The sequence below is a fragment of the Equus quagga genome, chromosome 2 (assembly GCF_021613505.1).
Source record: "Equus quagga isolate Etosha38 chromosome 2, UCLA_HA_Equagga_1.0, whole genome shotgun sequence".
NCBI classification, from domain to species: Eukaryota; Metazoa; Chordata; class Mammalia; order Perissodactyla; family Equidae; genus Equus; species Equus quagga.
Window position 1 is genome coordinate 156,755,228 of NC_060268.1, and position 19,511 is coordinate 156,774,738.

Consider the following 19,511-nt stretch of genomic DNA (forward strand, 5'->3'; position numbering starts at 1 on the left):
TGAAAATCTTCCTGCTACTCCCAACCCCACCCCAGTCCGGGCTTGTCTCCTAAAGCCAGCAGAAGTCCACAGGTAACCACTAAGACAAAGTCACCAGCCCACCTGTCACCTCCTCCAGGCTGTCCCACCTTCCTTCAATCCTTAACACATATCTAGCCCACAGACCCCCAAGCCTGTCTACCTGGCTTTACAAGGGACAGCATTAGGAAGACACTGAGGAGGGGACAAAGCCCTGTGGCTCCATCATCTACCCTCTGCTCCCACACACTTAGGCTTTTCTACTCCCTGCTAGTCTTTCCTTTCCTCTTTCCGAGGATTGCTAGAATGATTTGTTCTGAACAGCGACAGGTTTATAGGTTAGCCGACACCTCCGCTCTGTGGAATTTTAATTAACTTCTCCCGTCGTCAATATGCTAAGGAACGGGGTCTCCATTCTCTGGGGTCAGCAATGTGTTTCAGGTCCTGCTATATCAGCCGTCAAATTGAAGAATTAATGACGTGGCTAATCGGCTCTAATTCTTTACGAAGAAAAAAATTTGAAAGGGAGTTGTGGAACAGGGCAGGAGGAGGGGTGCAGGCTCCATGGGGTGAGGAGAAGGAGGGGGAAGGGGGTGGAGTAAAGTGGGGGATCAACTCTCTCATAAAACCAGCGACTGACTTCAACCCATTGTTGGAGGATGGCAGCCCTAGTCTTCCCATTGATCGTTTGGGAGGGGAGTACAGGGTGAAGGAAGTGGGGGAAGACCCTAGGTAAACACGCTGACAGAGCAGGTGCAGGAGAGGGCTGAGGAGGAGAGGCTCTGCCTTGGTTCAAGAGACCCTAGAAAGCAGAAGTCAGAATGCAAAGCTCACTCATTCATAGGTAAAACTAGAGAAATACCAGTCAGGCCAAAGGGGAGGGTAAAGCCACCATCAAAAATTGGCACTTCTGCTACAATTGTCAATGAATCTACTCCACATACACGCCTTCGGATGAGGGCCCAAGTGGACATGGGCCCCAAGTCTCTCCTGATGACTCAACTCTGTATGGGATACTCCAGAAGACATTTTCCAAGGGGAACAAACCACAGATGTGAGTTGTGAGAGCAGGTTGGCTGATGTCGTCACCTCCCGGGGCTGCGAGGCCTCTGCTTTGGGAGCAATCGCAGAGGGCATCTGCTCCAAAAGGGACACTCTTGTAACAGCTGGACTCAGTTACATTCTAACATAATATCTTTTCCTTCACATTTCTGGGGTTAGATGCTCAGGAAGTTAGCCCCTAGAAAGTTATCTCAACCCCACACATATATGAAGTGAGCCACAGACCTCAAGTCTCTAGACAATTTCCAAAATCTCCAGGAGAGTGGCTCAAAACAACCTAGAACACACAGGTGGAAGATTTTCTAGCCCATGTAAGCTCGTAAAATAAAAGCATTATTATACGGGACAAATCCATATCCAAAAACATCTCCCTTACCTGAGCAATGGGCTGATAGCAATGGACCAGACTCGGTCTTCAGTCTGGATGGTGTGTAAACACTGCCCCAGCCGGCCTGAGGCCAAAGGCCATACCTGGAAACAGGAGAGGAGATGCTCTCGTTGGCATTGCCTGGGATTGGTATGGGGAGGAGAAAGATGTACTCAGTGGCGTGACTGTCCCTAGGAGGGGTGAGGGGTGGGGAAATGGAGAATCCTTTCCGTCTTGTATACACAGAGCTCAGGGCATCAGCAGAGGGGCCCTCTCTAGCTTCTGGATTGCCTACCACCCAAATAGACCCTGGCTCCCAGTCCTAACCACCACCCTCTTTTACTTCCACCTGACAGCCCTTACTTACTAGCCAATTTTGTTTTTTTCCAAAGATTGGCCCTGAGCTAACATCTGTTGCCAATCTTTTTTTCTTCTTCTTCTTCTCCCCAGAGCCCCCCAGTACACGGTTGCATATTCTAGTTGAGGGTCCTTCTAGTTCTACTGTGTGAGACGCCGCCTCAGGATGGCTTGATAAGCGGTGCTAGGTCCACACCCAGGATCTGAACCAGCGAAACCCTGGGCCACCGAAGCGGAGCACACAAACTTAACCACTCGGCCACGGGGCCAGCCTCAACTTACTAGGCAATTTTATGCCAGGGAATCAGAAGTTCCACATTCTCCAGCTGAGACTTGACTGAGTGGAGTGGGTACATGGGGCTTGCTTCTCTCTGCAACCTCCCCATGTTTGTGGATTTTCTTTTTTTCCTTTCTCTCACCAAGATTTTACTTTGGTGAGGTGGGGAAAGGAAGGAAAGATCAAGGCACAGTATGAGAGGACAGAGATAGAATTAGAGTAGAATTAGAGGAGTAAAAAAGAAGATTCAAGAGAAGGAAAGAATGGAAGAAGAAGAGAGACTTCAAAGTAGGAAGGTGGTATGTTGTTGTTTGTTTGTTGATAATGCCCAGAATCCAATGCTATTCATGTCAGCAGGGAATTTAGCACCTAGTGTCACCAAAAGTAGCAGAAAAGCTTAACTCTTTTAAGCTTCCATATCTCCTACAGGTTAAAAATATTGCTTGGAGCACATTATCTGGTCCCTATCAGTCAGGAATGTACATTAGCAGCCACTCTGGGCTTAACTCTAATCAACACTCACAGAGCCCTCTCAGCAGTCAGTGCATTTAGAAATCTCCCATTAAGCACAAGGCCCCCCTCACCTTACCCTACCCTAGATGACACACACAGGGAAATAAGCCTCTAACCAAACAGAAAGGAAATCTCAAACATACAGGGCTGTGCCCAGACAACAGCCAAGGAGGGATCCTGAGGCAGCCAGATGTATCAGCGACCTCTCAAGGTCCCTGCAGTGCTATAAGGGGAACACACAAAAGTCAGTCAGGACCTTAGATGGAAGAACTTTCAGGAAACACTCCTTGGGTTTAAGGAGTATGTGATGGAGCGGGGGTAGTCCTGCCTTCTTAGGGTCACATGATATCTTTTCCCTATAAAAGGAGAAAGCGTTTCTTAGATTTTGGGTTTCTATGATGGAGGAGGAGAGTGTGAGTCACTTTTCCCAACACAGAGAAAAGATAATAAATTTAATAAGAAGATCCTGACCAAACAGGGGCAGAAAACAAAGGTAAATACCCTAACTTCCCTGGTGTGCCATGATTCTGGCTTACTCTTCTGGATCTACAGTCAGGCCACTTTGGTAGTAACTAGATGCACTTCTAATGTCCTCTTTCAGATGCCTCAGCTTGGAAGAGAGATTTGCCTTTTCCCTGATGCAAACTCCCGAGGAGGCAGGTTCTTGCTTAGGAGGTGGGGAGACACTGAGGACTCTGATTATGAGATCTATGGGGACAGCCCTAGGCCTGAATTCACTAGTGGCCTCCATGGAAAGGGCTAGTGGATTCCTAGATCATGCCAACCACAGAACAAGGTCCCTGGTCTCCATGAGTGGCTCAGGAAGCATGCTGCTAATTCTGAGCATGATCTTGGGAAGCGCCCCACCTGACCTGCCTCGGCAGCACACTATCCACCAGAAACATGAGTATGTTGATCACGTATTCACCCTCAGTGGTCAAATCCAAAACAGACTCATGCCTCGAGAAGATACAACTCAGTGGGAGTGGACATTTATGCAATCCTTTTTAAAAGTTGGCAATATGTATCAAGACCCTTAAAACGACCGAAGTTATCATCTCGGTAATTCTAATGCTGAGACTCTATCCTAAGAGGATAATCCTAAAATGAAGAAAAAGCTAAATGCTAAAAATATCCCCTGCAGCCTGTGGCAGCAGAAAGAGCATGCATGGGCTTCTGAGTCAGACAAATCTGGGTTTGAACCCTGGTTGTTTACTTATTATCTCTGATCTTTGGGATGTTTCATAACTTCTTAGCCTCGGTTTCCTCATGTGTAAAATTGAGAAATAATACCTATCTTTCATGGTTGCAGTGGGGAAAAGTGAAGATATGTACAAAGCACCCAGCACAGTATTTGGCAGTTATTAGGCATCAATAATGGTGGTTCTTATACTATAGCAAAAAACTAGATACAAGCATCACCAATAGTAAAAATGGTAACTAAATTATGGTAAGTCCATTGTGAAGCCATTAAAGGTGACACTTACAAATACTTTGTAATAATAATAGAAAACCTTATAAAATAAAGTAGATACAGCAGGGTATATTGTGTACCTAAAATATATTATGAGCATAACTATGTGAGGAAAGAATTACCCTAAAGGATAAAATGAGAAAATGAACAAATGTGAAGTGCTTAGCACAGCGCCTGGTTACATTCTATATTGTTATAAAACAAACAAGCAAACCTATGCATTGAAAAATAACCAAAAGAAGAAAAAAATTCAAATGTTCCCTCCTTCATAAAGTCTCCTTTTCCAAGCCAGATGTGGTCTCTCCACCCTCTGCACTTTCTGGCCGTTTCCCCAGAGCCTCACACCTCAGTCCCGGCCACTTCTAATCAGCGTCATAGCCAGTGCACACCTGTCTCAGCTCGCCTTAAAGAGAGAGGCTGTATCTTTTGAAGAGCCCTGCCGTTGTGCATACAGTGGGCATTTACCCGAATGAATGAAAGAATAGAGAAAAAGGAGGAAATGAAGGAATGGTCAGTACCGGCCCAAGCCTACCAAGAATGTAAGCTACCATCCCATCACATCTCAGGATGGAGCTGGCCCTCCTAAAGCCCAGAGAGGCAATCCAAGCTAAGTCACAGTAAGTTTGAAACTAGGTTCGGGGAGGGGAAGGAAGCGGGCTCTCTGGGCAGTCCCTAGCTCAGAAGTCGTGTGGAGAAAATGTTTTGGTTCCCTTCACCCCAATAAAATAAATCTCTTTTCTAAAACACAGTACATATGTGGGGAACTCCCAAAAACCAGGTTATAGATGTTTACAGGGAAACATGACTAAGTTCTTATGTAGGTTCAGGTGTTAGAAGCCTGTGGAAGCGGCAGTAGAATTGCAGATGCTACTGAAGAGACACAGAGTCAGTGACAAAAGACCAGCTGTAGGTAATGTGGAAATGGGCCAGGGAGACGAAGGTGGCTAAATGCAAAGACAACAACAGAAAGGAGAGAACAGCAGCAACATCCAGAGAGCCAGAAAAGATGAGCTGGCCTGGAGGTCACTGGGGAGCCCTAAAACAGCTGACTAGCTTTCTGGAGTTGAAGAACCAGGGGGCAGAATTCTGTCACTGACCTAAAGGAAATCCTCAAAAGGAACAGAATGGACTGCAGTGACCATTTTAGAATTAGAAAGTACCGATTTTAATGCCTAAAAAAATTTAAGCCACTAAATAGGAATGAGTCGGTACTTAAAACATGAAATTAACCCAATATCCCAAGTAAAATTGCTATCATTCTTCAACCATAAGCAGTCCATACTCCTGAACCTCTACCTGTAGTCACAAAGCTTAGCTTATACTGCTCTGGGTGTCTGACCACAGAGAATAGAAGAAAGAGAGGTCTCTGGAAAGGAAGAGCCATGACAAGAAGACGCTAGACTGAGATGGGAGGGTCTAGGTCACACATGCCACAAAAGGTTTCTATGCAAATTGACTTCTGGGCTGTATGGCAACCTAAGGGCAGTCTCTTTGCAAGGAATGGTACAGAGAGAGTGACCAATCAGAAACCTGGAGTAAGTATAGGGTAGGGAAATGGGAAGGAGGGGATAGGAAATTTAGTTTCCATGTTGGTCCAAAAGATTTTCTGGAATTTTCTGTTTCCCTATGATGGTACACATGTCTCTCTGACAGAGTGTAAGGAAGAAAATAGGAAAGGGAGGAGAAATTTCCATAAATAGAAGGGAACATATTTAGCCCTTCTTTTTACATAAATTAGCAACATTTTTACGTGAAGGAGTAATCACCAGAGAGTACCCGGAGTCAGAAAAGTCAGTGAGTAAAGATTGCAACTTCTCTTTCCCTGTGTCTCTTAGAGGCCCTTTTGCTGACACAGACAGCATTTTGCTCCTGTTAGCACCATGGAGTCTCCAGATACTGGGAAACAGACAAGCAAGACAATATTGGGCCTCCTGCACCATCGACTGAATTGTCAGCAAAGTTCCCACGGCAGCCCCGAAGGACCAGGCATGTGTGGGCCCCGGCTAGGGCTGCTGGACACAGGGATGCAGAAAGTTCCCTATCTCACGGAGGGGAGCCCATTTGACCCAGACATGGATGAGCTGAGTCCATAAAGCAGGGGTCACACTACTTATCAGCCTCACTCTGTTATGCCTTGGCAGATATCTGACTGTAGACCAGGCAATTTGGCAGTGATAGAGCAAACAACACCCTTCTCCCGTCATCTTTCTACTGCTTACTGACCACATCACTCTCCAGAGAAGCAATAAAAACACATTTTAATTATCAGCCTGATTGCTTATAAACAAGGTGGTGAAAAATTAACCTCCCTAAACAGAGAGCAAGCAAAAGGAGGGAGATTTTAAAATAAAATATTGGGGTCAGAACTCAACCCACAAACTTGAGGAAACTTAGCTCAGGGAGGAAAAGCTGGCTAGGCCCTCTGTTTTTGAGTTCACGCCACATTTCAAGTGAGTGGCAAGCTTCCCAGCCACTGTCCACTCCTTTCCCAGGCCAGCTGGCAGGGACACAGCCTGGCAGGGCAAGCTGCATGCCAGAGGCACATAAGTGAGCTCTTTATCGTGTCGTTTCCCCTCCCGCCCCCACCCAATGCTCTCAGCCAATCCCAAGACTCAAAGCCCCATCCACCCTCTCCCACCCCACTCCCTATAGACAGGAGGGAATAACAGTATGTAAGGGGGAGACCACCTCACCTTGGCCGTCCGGTCCCTGGAGCCACTCACAATGATACCCCCTTTGCAATCCACACAGTTCACCTCCTGTTCATGAGCCGAGTACTTGACAGTGAAGGTGCTATGAATCTTATGAATTCCAATCTTCCCATCTCTAGGAGAGAAATAAGGAGCCCACCCCCAAAAGCTAATTATTCTTTCTGCAGGAAGAGAACAAGTCTACAGAAACAGCCCAAGTCTCCAGTGACATCCAAATTTGCTAAGCGTTAGGCAATTCAGCCCAATAAGGTGCTGAGCTTCTAGATACTTCTACTTCTTCAGTACACTGGGCGCTGAACAGAGCCAAGAGACAAAACAAATTCCCCCCTTGAGAGTATCAAAACCAGCTTCACTTTTCATTAAAGGCTCTTCCTGTTTTCCTTCTCCAGCTAACCCTATTAAGTGCCTTTGGTAAATCTCTCTGCTTTAAATGGAAAAAAACCACTACCCCTTCTAGTCTCCCTCCTCATCCCTTTGGAGCTGAGACAGAGAAGTCCCTGAAGAATACTACAGAAGAGGGTGGAAGGAGAAGCCTGCAGCACTTACCCTCCCGCACTGATAATATGCGAGTTGGCCAGCACGAAATGGCAAACATCCTCATCATGGCCTGCAAAGACTCCCAGGGGCCTCCGGTTCAAGCTGGCACCATCTGGGCGGAACTGATAGGCCAGGATGAAATTAGCCTGGGATATGTACAGAGAATCACCCTCTAGCTGCATCCAGGGCATCTGACTGCAGAGATGGAAAACAAAATTTAAGGATCATCAAGACACAGCATGAAATTCGACTCCGATCTTTGAGAGGCTGACCAATCCCCAGCTTAGCAAGGATAACCTGCAAGGCTAAGTCTATATCTTGCTCCCCTCCTTCAAAATTACCCATCCTTAGGCTACCCTCGGAAAACTAGACTGACTGAGCTTTGTGGTGACCTAATCTTCTTTGGACACTCTAAAAGAGAATCAGAATTAAAAGACCAATTAAATAATTGAAGAATGCTTAAGACTTGAATTATTTGCAACCTAGATTTCTTGTGGGTAGGCAGAGCTTAGAAAATGTAATGATTGATGCATAGGGAGGGGCAAAAAGAAACCTTCCATCTGGATGAATTTTCTTCCGTTCTGCATCCTCACTGATTTGAAGTGTAAGTGATAAGTTTCAAGGTTCCAAGACTCCCATTCATACCTCTGTCCCAACAGATCAGTTAAGGTGTGACAGAGAAAAGAGAAGAGAGAGCCCAGGGATGCCCCAATCTCTCATCCTTCTAGAGCCCTGTTTATAAGTGAAAAGAATAAGCCATTTAGGAGAGGAGGCTAATGTACTGATTAGATACCTGGATCCTCACAGGGGAAATCTACATTTCTGTATTAGAAGGTAAGTGTGGCAATGGAAAAACACAGCTCCATAGCAGTCTACTATAGTTCCGGGGCTACAGAGAAATAGTCAGCTCTCATAGGCAGCTGATAAGAGAAATCCACAAATGGTTAAAGATTTCCTCTACAATCTGGCAGGAAGAAGAAAGGTTAAAAGCCACAGGCCAGTCCCACGGCACGGAGTAAGCCTTAAGAAGAAAGAAGACTCTGCCAGAGACCAGGCTCTGTGTGGGGACTAACCCCCTTCCCAAGGCAGACATCCCAGCTGCCTGTCCTACTCTACATAGGGGTCCTGGAGCTACCAAGTCCCGAGCAAAGCATAGGGAAGGCGGATTCAGCCCCATTTACAGAGTCATCATCTCCCACTGCCAAGTCTGTCTGAGCAAACTGGGCTCTGTTTCTTCCCCAGACTCTTTAATACAAGCGTCATGGGAAGGTGGAAAAGTTCTGCAAATTGACTTGACGGGCCATTAAATGCAGCTTGGACTTTGTAGTAACTGAGTTTCTGTTCATGAGGTTTTACAAGTGTGCGCATATATTATATGGAACATGTGTAGTGTGTATAGATGCCTACATTCTCACCCATTCTGCACATTCCTCTTCAACATCCCCTTGCACGAGTTTGTGGCACTCATTGGGGCTTGGAATTCATATGTTTAGAGCCATCTGGTAAACAGCCATTTGTCTAGGACAAGAAACCAGGTCAACCAGGTTCATGCCAGGTGAACAGTGGAGAATCCCAGGGAAGCCAGCTAACAGTTTTGTGTGTTTATTTGCCAAACTGCTTGAAACCAGCCCAAAAAGATGTGAGGGACAAAACCTTGATAGAGAAATTAACTCTACTCTTTGGCATTTAAAGGCAAAAGGCGGAAGCTGAGGGTAAAGTCTGTCATCATAAAATTCCATCTTTCTGCCCTGTAGTTTCTTTCCCATCACCACCACCACATAATTCCTAGCGAATGATGTCAGTGAAACCAGCAGAAACTGGATACAAGCAAGAGAGAAAGAGGCATCAGATGAAGAAGACTACCTGTACCTATCAGCACAGGGACAGGTCAACCTACAGTGAGGAATCATGATGCTTCCTATCTATTCCAACCAATCAACACGCTGCACTTTTTCGGTAGGGAGTCAAATAATAACTACGAAATAATTTAGCATCAATGAAGCATAAAATTTGTGGGGTTAACAGTTCCAAAGCCATTATCTAAATTTCCTGGCACTTTTTCTAAGCTCTAACTCCTGTAACATATATATCCAAACATTTACATCCTATTTTGACTTGCAATAAAGTAGGGGAGAAGGCTACAGGAAGCCAAGAGTAAAGGTTTAACTCCCTAGAACAGAAGATTTAAAGAAACATTGTAAAACTAGATGAGTTGAAATATCGGCTTCATTTATTTCTTTTGATGAGATACACTAACAGTGGTTACTTCTGAGTGGTAGGATAGCAGGTAAGTTTTATTTTCTTCTTTAAACTTTTCTATTTTTTTCAAATTTCTAGAATAAACATATATTATTTTTATAATTATAAAAAATATGGAATTTGTTAAAATACATTTTTTGTCATCCTTTTTTTAAATGTGAAAAAAAGTCCCTCTGATGCCCTCTTTGTGGTGTTTAAAGGATCACCAGTGCCACACCACCCAAGACAGGCATATTGACACTCTAGCTAGGACTAGATTTTCCACTTCCCCAGCATGCTTTTCTGTCCCAGGTAGATTTAAAAGAGTCAAGAGGCTGCTTACCTGCATCTCCACTTCAGCAGAATCCCCTCTCGGCAGTGCCCTAACTTCCAGTTCTGAGACACCTTCACCCGTTCCTTCACTGGTACACTGGGCATCCTGTCCAGACACAACAGATAATCCAGTCACTACAATGCATTGCCAACCAGAGAAAATTCCATAGGTTTACAAGTCAGGACTCGGGAAAATCCAGAATATATCTGGACATAGGTAAATGGGGTAGGAGACAAGAAAGGAGTAACTCTTCTCTCTCGATACTAGGATAACCAAGAAAGCCCAGGAGAACAGCCTGCCTTTAAAGTGTCTATAGTGACATCAAAGCAATCTAATGGAGAAAGGATGACAATGAGTCCTGGAACCACCGGCTATCCACAAGGGAAAAAAACAAACCCTGACCCCTACCTCACATCATACAGAAAAATTAACTCAAAATAGATCACAGACCTAAACATAAAACCTAAAACTATAAAGCTGTTAGAAGAAAATACATAAAAATATCTCTGTGGCTTAGGGGGTAGGCAAAGCTTTCTTAAGACAAAGAAAGCAATAATGTACAATAAAAATTCAATAAATTAGACTTCATCAAAATTAAAAACTTCTGCTCACCAAAATGAATACACAAGCCATGGTCTGGGAGAAAATATTCACAAAATGTATATTTGACAAAGGGCTTATATCCAGAAAATATGAGGAAATCCTCTCTGTATATGTATATATATATTTTGAAGGTCAAGAAGGAACTCTCCTATATGCTTGGTGGGAAAGCAAAATGGTACAGCCATTTTGGGAAAAGGTCTAACAGTTTGTTATAAACCTGAACATAAACCTACTCTATGACCTAGCAATTACCCAAGAGAAATGAAAGGATAAGTACACAAAAACAGTCTTAGGAATTTTAGTCATAATAGCCAAAAGTTGTAAACAGCCCAGGCATCCATCAACAGGAGGATGGGTAAACACACCACAGTGTATAGTCATACAATGGAATGCTACTCAACAATAAAAAGGAAAGAAATATTGATACACACAGTAATGTGGGTGAATCTCAAAAATACGCTGAATGAAAAAAATTTTACACAAAAGAGTTTGTATCGTTTGATTCCACTTATGTGAAGTTTGAGGAGAAGGATAGCTAATCTATGGTGGAAAAATCAGAACAGTGATTTCCTGGTAGGGACAGCGATTGACTGGGAAGGAACATGTGGAAACTTTCTGGGTAACATCGTATATCTAAATCTTGAAGGAATTTGGGTTACACAGGTGTGTATGCATTTGTCAAAAACAAATCAAATGATACACTTAAAATTTGAGCATTTCACTGTATATAAATTTTTCTTAAAAAAAAAAAAAAAAAGAACCTGGGGCAGGCCCTGTGGCCGAGTGGTTAAGTTCATGCACACTGCTTCAGCAGCCCAGGGTTTCGCCAGTTTGGATCCTGGGTGTGGACATGGCACCGCTCGCCAGGCCATGCTGAGGCAGCATCCCAAATGCCACAACTAGAAGGACCCACAACTAAAAATACACAACTATGTACCGGGGGTCTTTGGGGAGAAAAGGAAAAAATAAAATCTTTAAAAAAGAAAAAAAGAACCATAAACTAATACACTCTAGTCACTGATGCGCATGCATGCAGAAGTGTTTAGGGGTGAAGTGTACTGATATCTGTAACTCATTTTGAAATGCGTAATAAAGCAAATACAGTAAAATGTTAAGTGTAGGATCTAGATGAGGGGTATATGAGTGTTCACTGAAAAATTCATTCAAGTTTTCTATGATTTAAATTTTTCATTTAAAAAATGTTGGAGGGGAGTGTCAATAGTACTTTTTGGATGAGGAAAGTTAGAATAGTAAGAAATAAGGGAGCACACTAGCAGTAGGAATGGCATAGTTTGGGGGTGGGTTGGAGCAGCAGGGGGTAGGGAGAAGGGCTCAAAGTCCCTTTGAAACTGCACCTTTGGACAGAATTTTGAAACTGTGAGCAAGAATTTGAAAATTCTATTTTGGGCCCCCACATCCCCCCTGGGTCTCCTTGGTTTGCTCCACTGGACAATACAAGGTACACTGCTCAGGACGCAGAGTGACCACTGCCCTGTCCACTGAGAAAAGGAGAGAGACACGTTTCTTCATTTCTACTACACCTTCACATTTATCACCCTTTACTAAAAGACAGCAAGCAAGTCCTGCTTTCACGATTGTAACAGATACAGGTTAGAAAGAATGGTTTTGGCAAGCAGAAAGAGAGAGACCCAATCCATTCCTGGATAAATGATAACTCTGCCTCCCGGCCTCATTTCATTTATTAATTTGTATAGCATAATTACTTTTGGTTAAGAAAGTAATAAATGCACACGGTAAAAAAAAAAAATGCCAATAGTATAAAAGGTTAACAATGCAAAAGTAAGTCATTCTCACTCCTGGCTGAGACTCTCCCCAGAGGCAACAGTACAATATATACAGGGTAGATTCATATATTGGTGTGTGTGTATTTATACATAAACTCACTTTTTGATTTAAAAAGTAGTAGTATATTATTCTACTCTTTGCTTTCTTCACTTAACAGTAAGTCTTGGGGATCATTCCATATCAATACTTTTTGTGTGTGTGAGGAAGAATGTCACTAACATCTATGCCAATCTTCCTCTCTTTTATGTGGGATGCCAACACAGCGTGGTTTGACCACAGGTGCTAGGTCAGCACCTGAGATCTCAGCCTGCGAACCGAGGGCCTGCGAAGTGGAGCTCCTGAACCTAACCACTATGCCACCAGGCCGGCCCTCATATTGGTACATTTAGATTCATCTCATTCTCTTTTACAGCTGCATAGAATTCCATTGTGTGACTCAATCATCATTTTAATCAATTTAAAAGGTTCCCAGGCTTCAGCTATTAAAAACAATAAATATCTTTATACCTCAAATTATGTGTGAGAATATATCTAGAGAAAAAAATTATTAGAAATCGTATTGAACGGGTCAAAGGAAAATATTTTTTATTTTGATAGATACTACCAAATTGTCATCCAAAAGAAGTTATACCAACTTACACTTCCAATAAAATATTAGGGTGTTTATTTCTGAATATCTTGATTTTTTTTAACTTTGGAATAATTTTATATTTCCAGAAAAGTTGCAAAGATTGTACAGAGTTCCCATATACCCTTCACTAGGCTTCCCCAACATTAATGTCTTACACAACCATATTTGTCAAAACTAAGAAATGAACACTGGTACACTACTATTAACTAAACTCCAGATTTTATCAAAGTTCATCAATTTCTCCACTAATGTCTTTCTCTGTCCCAGGATCCCATCTAGCATCCACATTGTATTTAATTATCATGTCTCCTTAATCTCCTGTGTCTATAGCAGTTTCTCAGTCTCTCCTTATTTTTCATGATCTTGACATTGTTTATTTTTCTTTTTATCTTTGCCATTCCAAGAAGTAAAAAAAGATTCCTCCCTGTTGTTTAAACATGTATTTTTTCTAATTATGGATAAAACTGAATATCTGGTCATATGGTTGAAAGCCATTAGCACTTCTTCTGTGAAATGCTTGTTCAGGACCTTTGTCCCTCTTTCTATTAGCTTCATGGTCTTTTTCTCATGAGTTCGCAAAGACTCTTTATATATTCTGTGTTGTCAATTTTTTTCCAATTTATTATTTTCTTTTTACTTAATTTTTAGTTTTTATCCATGCATTTTTAATTTTTATATATCCATAATTTCATGTTAATCTTTTGAAACACTTTAAAGACAGTCAATGTTTAGGAAAGGTCTTCCTGTTACAATTTTCTGGCTAAAGGAAAGTTAACCCAAAATATATTTTTATTTCAAATCTTACCTCTGAAAATCTTTCAACAAAGTAAGTAAAGTTTAGTTAACCCAACTGAATACTATTTAAAAATTATTTAGAATGCTATAATTGCTCTGGATCATGATTCCAAAGATAATTTATTTAACAAACATTTAATATGGTGCTTAGGATGTGCCAGGCACCGTTCTCATTTACCCAATGCCTTATGCATAGTAAGTATCAATAAGCGTTTTGGTGATAGAGCGATTATACTTCCTGCATTCTGTCCAAATAGAGGACATTGGAAATAAGAAAACTGTCTTTCAATTTTAAAAAAGAAAGCCAGAAATTAACCAAACTGATATGAACTTAATATAAATAACAAAGGAAAATTTGAAAGTCAAGAAAGAAATCACAACTTAATTAGTGCTCTTGGGTTTGCATAGCATGTTCCCAACTTTATCAGAAAGGAGGGAGGGAAAAGAATATACATGCCTAGAAAGAACACTGGAAGGATACAGTAGTCTAAAATGGTTAACTGTGCATAGGCAACTTTAGGTATTTTTATTTTCTTCGTGTTTTTGTGTATTTTCCAATTTTTCTACAATGTAATTTTTGGTAAAGAGAAAAATACTCATTAAAATAATAAGGCTGTTGAGAAAACTGGATGTCAATAGAGCAAAAACCCGATTTAAATTACCATCTCATATCACAATATAATAAATTCCAAAAAAATGAAAGAGTGCATTTAAAAGAGTTTTTTAACTAGAAGAGTTTAAAGTATTTAAATTTTAAATACTGCATAGAAGAAAAAAAGAGATTAAAGTGAAAGAAACAGAGTAGGGGAAAATTAACAATTAATACTGTAGGTATAAGTTTTATCCCTAAAACTTTTAGGGTGCTGATAAATAATCTATGAGGATAACACTCTGTCTCCAATACCCCGTAAAAGCGGATAAGAACAGCCCCACAGTACTCACATGATAAAACGCTGGGAAAATGTCCTGCAATAATAATCGTTTACAAACATGCTCATTAACAGAATTCTTCAAGTACCACCTCACATCTATTAAGTGGAAAAACTAGACATTAGCCTTGGTTTGAGAGAAGGGTTTGGGTTTGGTTATATATTGCTGGTAGCACGCTGGGACAGCCCTTCAGAAAGGGATCCTGTCAAGAACAGTTGTTAAATGACAACTTCTGACCCAGCACTCCCACTTTGGGCACTATATCACAAAGAAATCATTCAGAAGAAAAACATATTTTTTACTAAGATATTTATAGTTGCAGCTATATATTAGAGCTAAAATCTGGAAACAGCCCAAATGTCTTTGTGTGGGGGAGAATGGTATACTAATACAATGGAATATATTGCCATGAGAAATTACAAATGTGAGGACTGCAAAATATTTTGGAAATGAATATAACGAGTAATGGTAATTTTAAAACTAAGTCAAATTTACAAAGGTAGACGTGAAGAGACACTACATAAAATTATGTCTCCGTACATAACAGGTCAGAAGAGGTAAACAGATGGTACTTTAGGAAGTAAGAAATTTTTTTTAATATATCATAATTATTGACAGTTAGGTCTTCCAATTTACCTTTAACTAAATAGTAGATTAAAGAAGTTGTGGAAAAAGCACAGAATGCAGACTTAGGAAACTGGATCTGAATCCCAATTCTGTCTCTTACTAATTATACAACCCTGGTTACCTAACTTCTCTAATTGGCAATTTCTTCATCTATGAAATAAGGATATTTCACACAATTGTGGTGTTTCAAAGATAACAACCAAAACAAAGCACAGTATAAGTTGTAAATCACTACAAAAAGGTTAGTTATTTTTACATAAATATATATAGTAGTTAATATCCATTAATGGTGTCATTGCTGAAGCTAATCCAATAATCATCTGTTTTCCTCCTAATTTAATTCTATTAGAAATTGTTCTTCTAAAGTGAAATTTAGTCTTCTTTCAGGCTGAATAATTAGGATTTGGGTGTACACATCTAAAGCTAAAATACATTACTGAATTCATCCATTGGGTGAATGTGGCCCTTGGTTTCACATTGCTAGAGAACAATCTACACCACCAGCTGGACAGAGAACTGAGGAAGTAAAACACAGTCACTAGGATGGACCAAAAGAACTGAACTCTTAAAGAAAAAGATTAGACTCTCTGCCAAAACTTATCTGCAAATCCCTCCCAGACATTAACGAAGAGATCGTTTGTAGTCAACTTCTCCTCTTGAGTGAGGTCTAAATTAATATGCGGAGATGAAACCAAAAATGGAATATTCTGGATAATAGCAGAAGGAAAAAAGGGGGAAAAGAATATATTTCCTGAATTGGGATAAGGACAGTGCTTCTCTCATCTCTCTGGTTACTTAGCTGCTATTTGGTGACACTTTACTAAGGGTCAAAGCACTACCCTGAGGGCCCGATCACAGCAACAAGAAACTTTCAAAGTTGAACTTTAGAAGCTGCTGCCAAACAGCAGGTGCAGGCGTCCTCTCTCACAACCAACACCATCATCAAAATACTTGGCTCTGGTCTTTCAAATCAAACTTCAACTTTTTAAAACCATCTCATTTGGCTTTTCCTTGAGAAATAGCACCACTTTGTTAAAAGCACCTTAACAGCTCAGCTTTTCCATCCCTTGTGTTTGGTCAATCATCTCTGGTTAGTTTCCCTCCCTGGTGGCCAAATCGTGTCTATATTCTTACTGGCTCGAACACTCGAAAAATCAGAACGAATAAAAAAATCTTCTTTCTCTGAAAACAGTCCAGTGAAAGGGGGTCAGTAGAAGTGCCTGAGAAGACAGGAACAGGTGCCCCTGGGAATTCAATAAGGACCCTCGTTCCCATCCTTGAAATGCGATGCAGCTCTCTGGTTGGCTGTTTCTCCAATACAGTTACTGGTGTAAAGTGGGGGTGCTTCTCCCCAAAATGCTTCGTGCCCTGAAAATAAACCTCTTGCAGGGCTGTTAATGTGCGGAGGAATCTCTAACCTGGCTGTGGGCCTGGTGGAACTTCCATTTTCCCAGCCCTCCTTCTCTTGCCTCAGGCTCATTTTTCCACTTGGGCCCCCTCCCTCTCAGCTTTCCGGCACTTAGTCACCATTATAGTTTGACTGCATTCCTGGGTGCATGACCTATTTTAAACAAAAACAACACAACATGTACCCACGGTAAGCTATCAGGCTCCTTAAAATCTTGGCAACAAGTGAGTCCAGAGGAACAGAAATTAATCTAGGAAGTTATCTAGAGTCCCCTTTCATTTCACCTCTCCTCGCTCATACCCCAAACCAAAAGCAAATTAAAAGAAACCCAGTCTGAAGAAAAATGGCTGGGGGATGAAGAAGAGGGGAGTGTGGGTGTATTGCAGACGTCTTAAACCCATATGGTCTCTAAGATCAGAAGACTCCTGGATCACAAATCAACCTCCCTCCCTGCCCCATCTCAAAGTTTGATTCCCTTCATGCCACTGATGCCGCCTACCGGCATGACTGGCATGATTTCCATAAACATAATTTCCTGTCGCCTTGGGAATTCATGAGAGGGTATCTGTCCACAAGTGTAGAACAAGGCCATCTCAAGGGGGGACAGGGCTATGCAAAACGATGCTTAGGGGACTGGAATTTTAACTCAACACTGTCTCTTGATTTCTTGGATCTTCTTGGTCTCTAGAAAGCAGATTTTCCCCCATATCGCTTGTATCCACCAGCTCTACTACCAATACTGAGAATTTGGCTTTAAAGTACAAGTATTTAAACAGCTCAAGACAAGAAACTTCTAACTGTTAATTTATACTTGCATGAGGCTAAATCCTCCAATGGCCTCAGCAGCAAAGGTCTATAATTAAGGTTCAAAAAGATTGTTATATTTTGTTAAACTGCTTACCCTTCTGGCCAGGGAATGTGGAATAGCCCCAACACCCAGGGTAAAGTGAGATTGTGGGAAATATGCCAGCACGAGGACAGACCATGCTCAACGAGAGCATGGAGCAGATCCACATCTCCCTTGAAAGGCCTCCAAATGTCAACTTACCTTACTCATTCAACCTCACCTCCATGGCTCCACACTATGCAAGTGAACTCCCGCCAAGCTCATTTCTTCTACATTCATTCCTATTCCCATACCTTCTCCTATATTGCCAGCACCAGCCTACCTTTGTCCCTGACAAATGCTTGCTTCTCTCTTCTGCGCACTAGTCAAATTCTCCCATTCTTCAAGATCCAGCTTAAGCCTCTACTTCCCTGATTCCTCCACATTCCTCCCCCTCTCATGTGAACCCTTAGACTGAACCTACCATAAACCTAGGCATTGTTAGCTTTTCGCAGCTGTATGTCTTATGTGTCCAATATAATCATAAATTCCATAGGATCGAGTCTTAAACCTTTCAGTACGTCTAAAAGTGGATCTCAACCAACATGCTGCAAAGCACTGGTACCCCAGGAACCCTGAATAACTGTGCCAGCAAATTTTAAACAATTAATAGATTTTATTTCCATTCAACTAAAGATCTACACTTTTATGAAGATTTCTGTCAGACACACCACTGAGCCACAATGTGGCTCATGACACAATTTACTGCAAATAAGAGGAAAATTGCATGTTTAGAGGAACATATATAACTTTACCTCAAAGGATATGAGAGAACAAGGGCAGGAAATAGTTCTACTCAAACAGTAACATACCAGACAGTGAACAAGTAAATAGACAGGTTTTCTGAAACTTGCTTTATTGAAAAAAGACATTCGCCTTTTAATTCCTTAATATACTATCAAAAATTCTAACATCATACAAAACTATGTCTTAGACAAAAGGTGAGAACCATGTTCCTAGAGTAACAGGTATTTTGATAGATACCGCTCAGGGACTGCTTAAGCAAGTTCTCCAAAGTAGAGTTCTCCCTCTGGCAAGTCACCCTTTCAGCAGTGCCTGAGGATCTTCAGGAGCCTGGACGCACTACCTTCAAGCTCCAACAGCCCTTCCTAAAAATGTGTAACACACCACATCTTCAGGAATTCAACCAAGGACTCCAAATTCTTATGCTAGAGAGGCTTGAGGGAAGGAATCTGAGCAGATAAAATAACTTAATGTGGCACCCACATGTCAGAGCTGTCTAAAGCAGTTTCAGAAGCACTGGGCATAACCCTGATTCTTTACATGAGCCTAGGATTTAGGGCCGTGTTCACATTCATACCCATTCCCTCCTGCTACTGGGCAAGTTCTGTATTTGCAGGGTACTTGGCCAGTGTGTGTGTTCTGCAAGACGTTAAGAGATATTAAGCAGGAAAAAACAGAATTGTATGGTCAAAACATTTTGGACAATGCTGGCTGAAACAAAATTAAACAGGTCTGTCTATCACAGGACTTCTCAGTGCCTTTAATTTACCAATTAAATTAATTTAAATTAATTCCCAAGAAAGAAGATGTGAAGTACAGCATTTCCCACACTCAAGTGATCACAGAATCAGTTTTGCAAGAATTCCACAATACAACTTTCAGAAAGACTGATCTAGCACTTTCTGAGAATAAACAGCAAGAAAGATGCCCCTATTCTTTGTGAACAGGCCATCCTCTGAGTCATGAATTAGACACTAGCAGACGCAGAGGGGACTTTGCCCTCATACCTTCAAATTGACTTTTCCCTGGGCTCCCCATCTGAAATGTGAGGAACAATTACACTGCTCTGCTTCTCGGGGTTGTTTTTTATTGTTTTTAATCTTGCAACGGTGTTCTATATTAATCACCAAAACAGGTTCTCAGGGGCTGGCCCCGTGGCCGAGTGGTTAAGTTCACGCGCTCCACTGCAGGCG

General features: G+C 41.7%; 1 protein-coding gene across 1 annotated transcript in view; it reads right to left on the reverse strand.

Annotated features, from left to right (window-relative positions):
• The window catches only part of FBXW4 (F-box and WD repeat domain containing 4), a 78,205-nt gene that overhangs the window by 50,348 nt on the left and 8,346 nt on the right, over positions 1-19,511 (reverse strand). Inside the window, exons 2-5 of the mRNA XM_046653811.1 lie at positions 9,898-9,993; positions 7,326-7,511; positions 6,762-6,894; positions 1,457-1,551 (exon numbers count right to left, since the gene is read on the reverse strand). Coding sequence (XP_046509767.1) covers positions 1,457-1,551; positions 6,762-6,894; positions 7,326-7,511; positions 9,898-9,993 — 510 coding nt within the window. The remainder of the gene's footprint in view (positions 1-1,456; positions 1,552-6,761; positions 6,895-7,325; positions 7,512-9,897; positions 9,994-19,511) is intronic.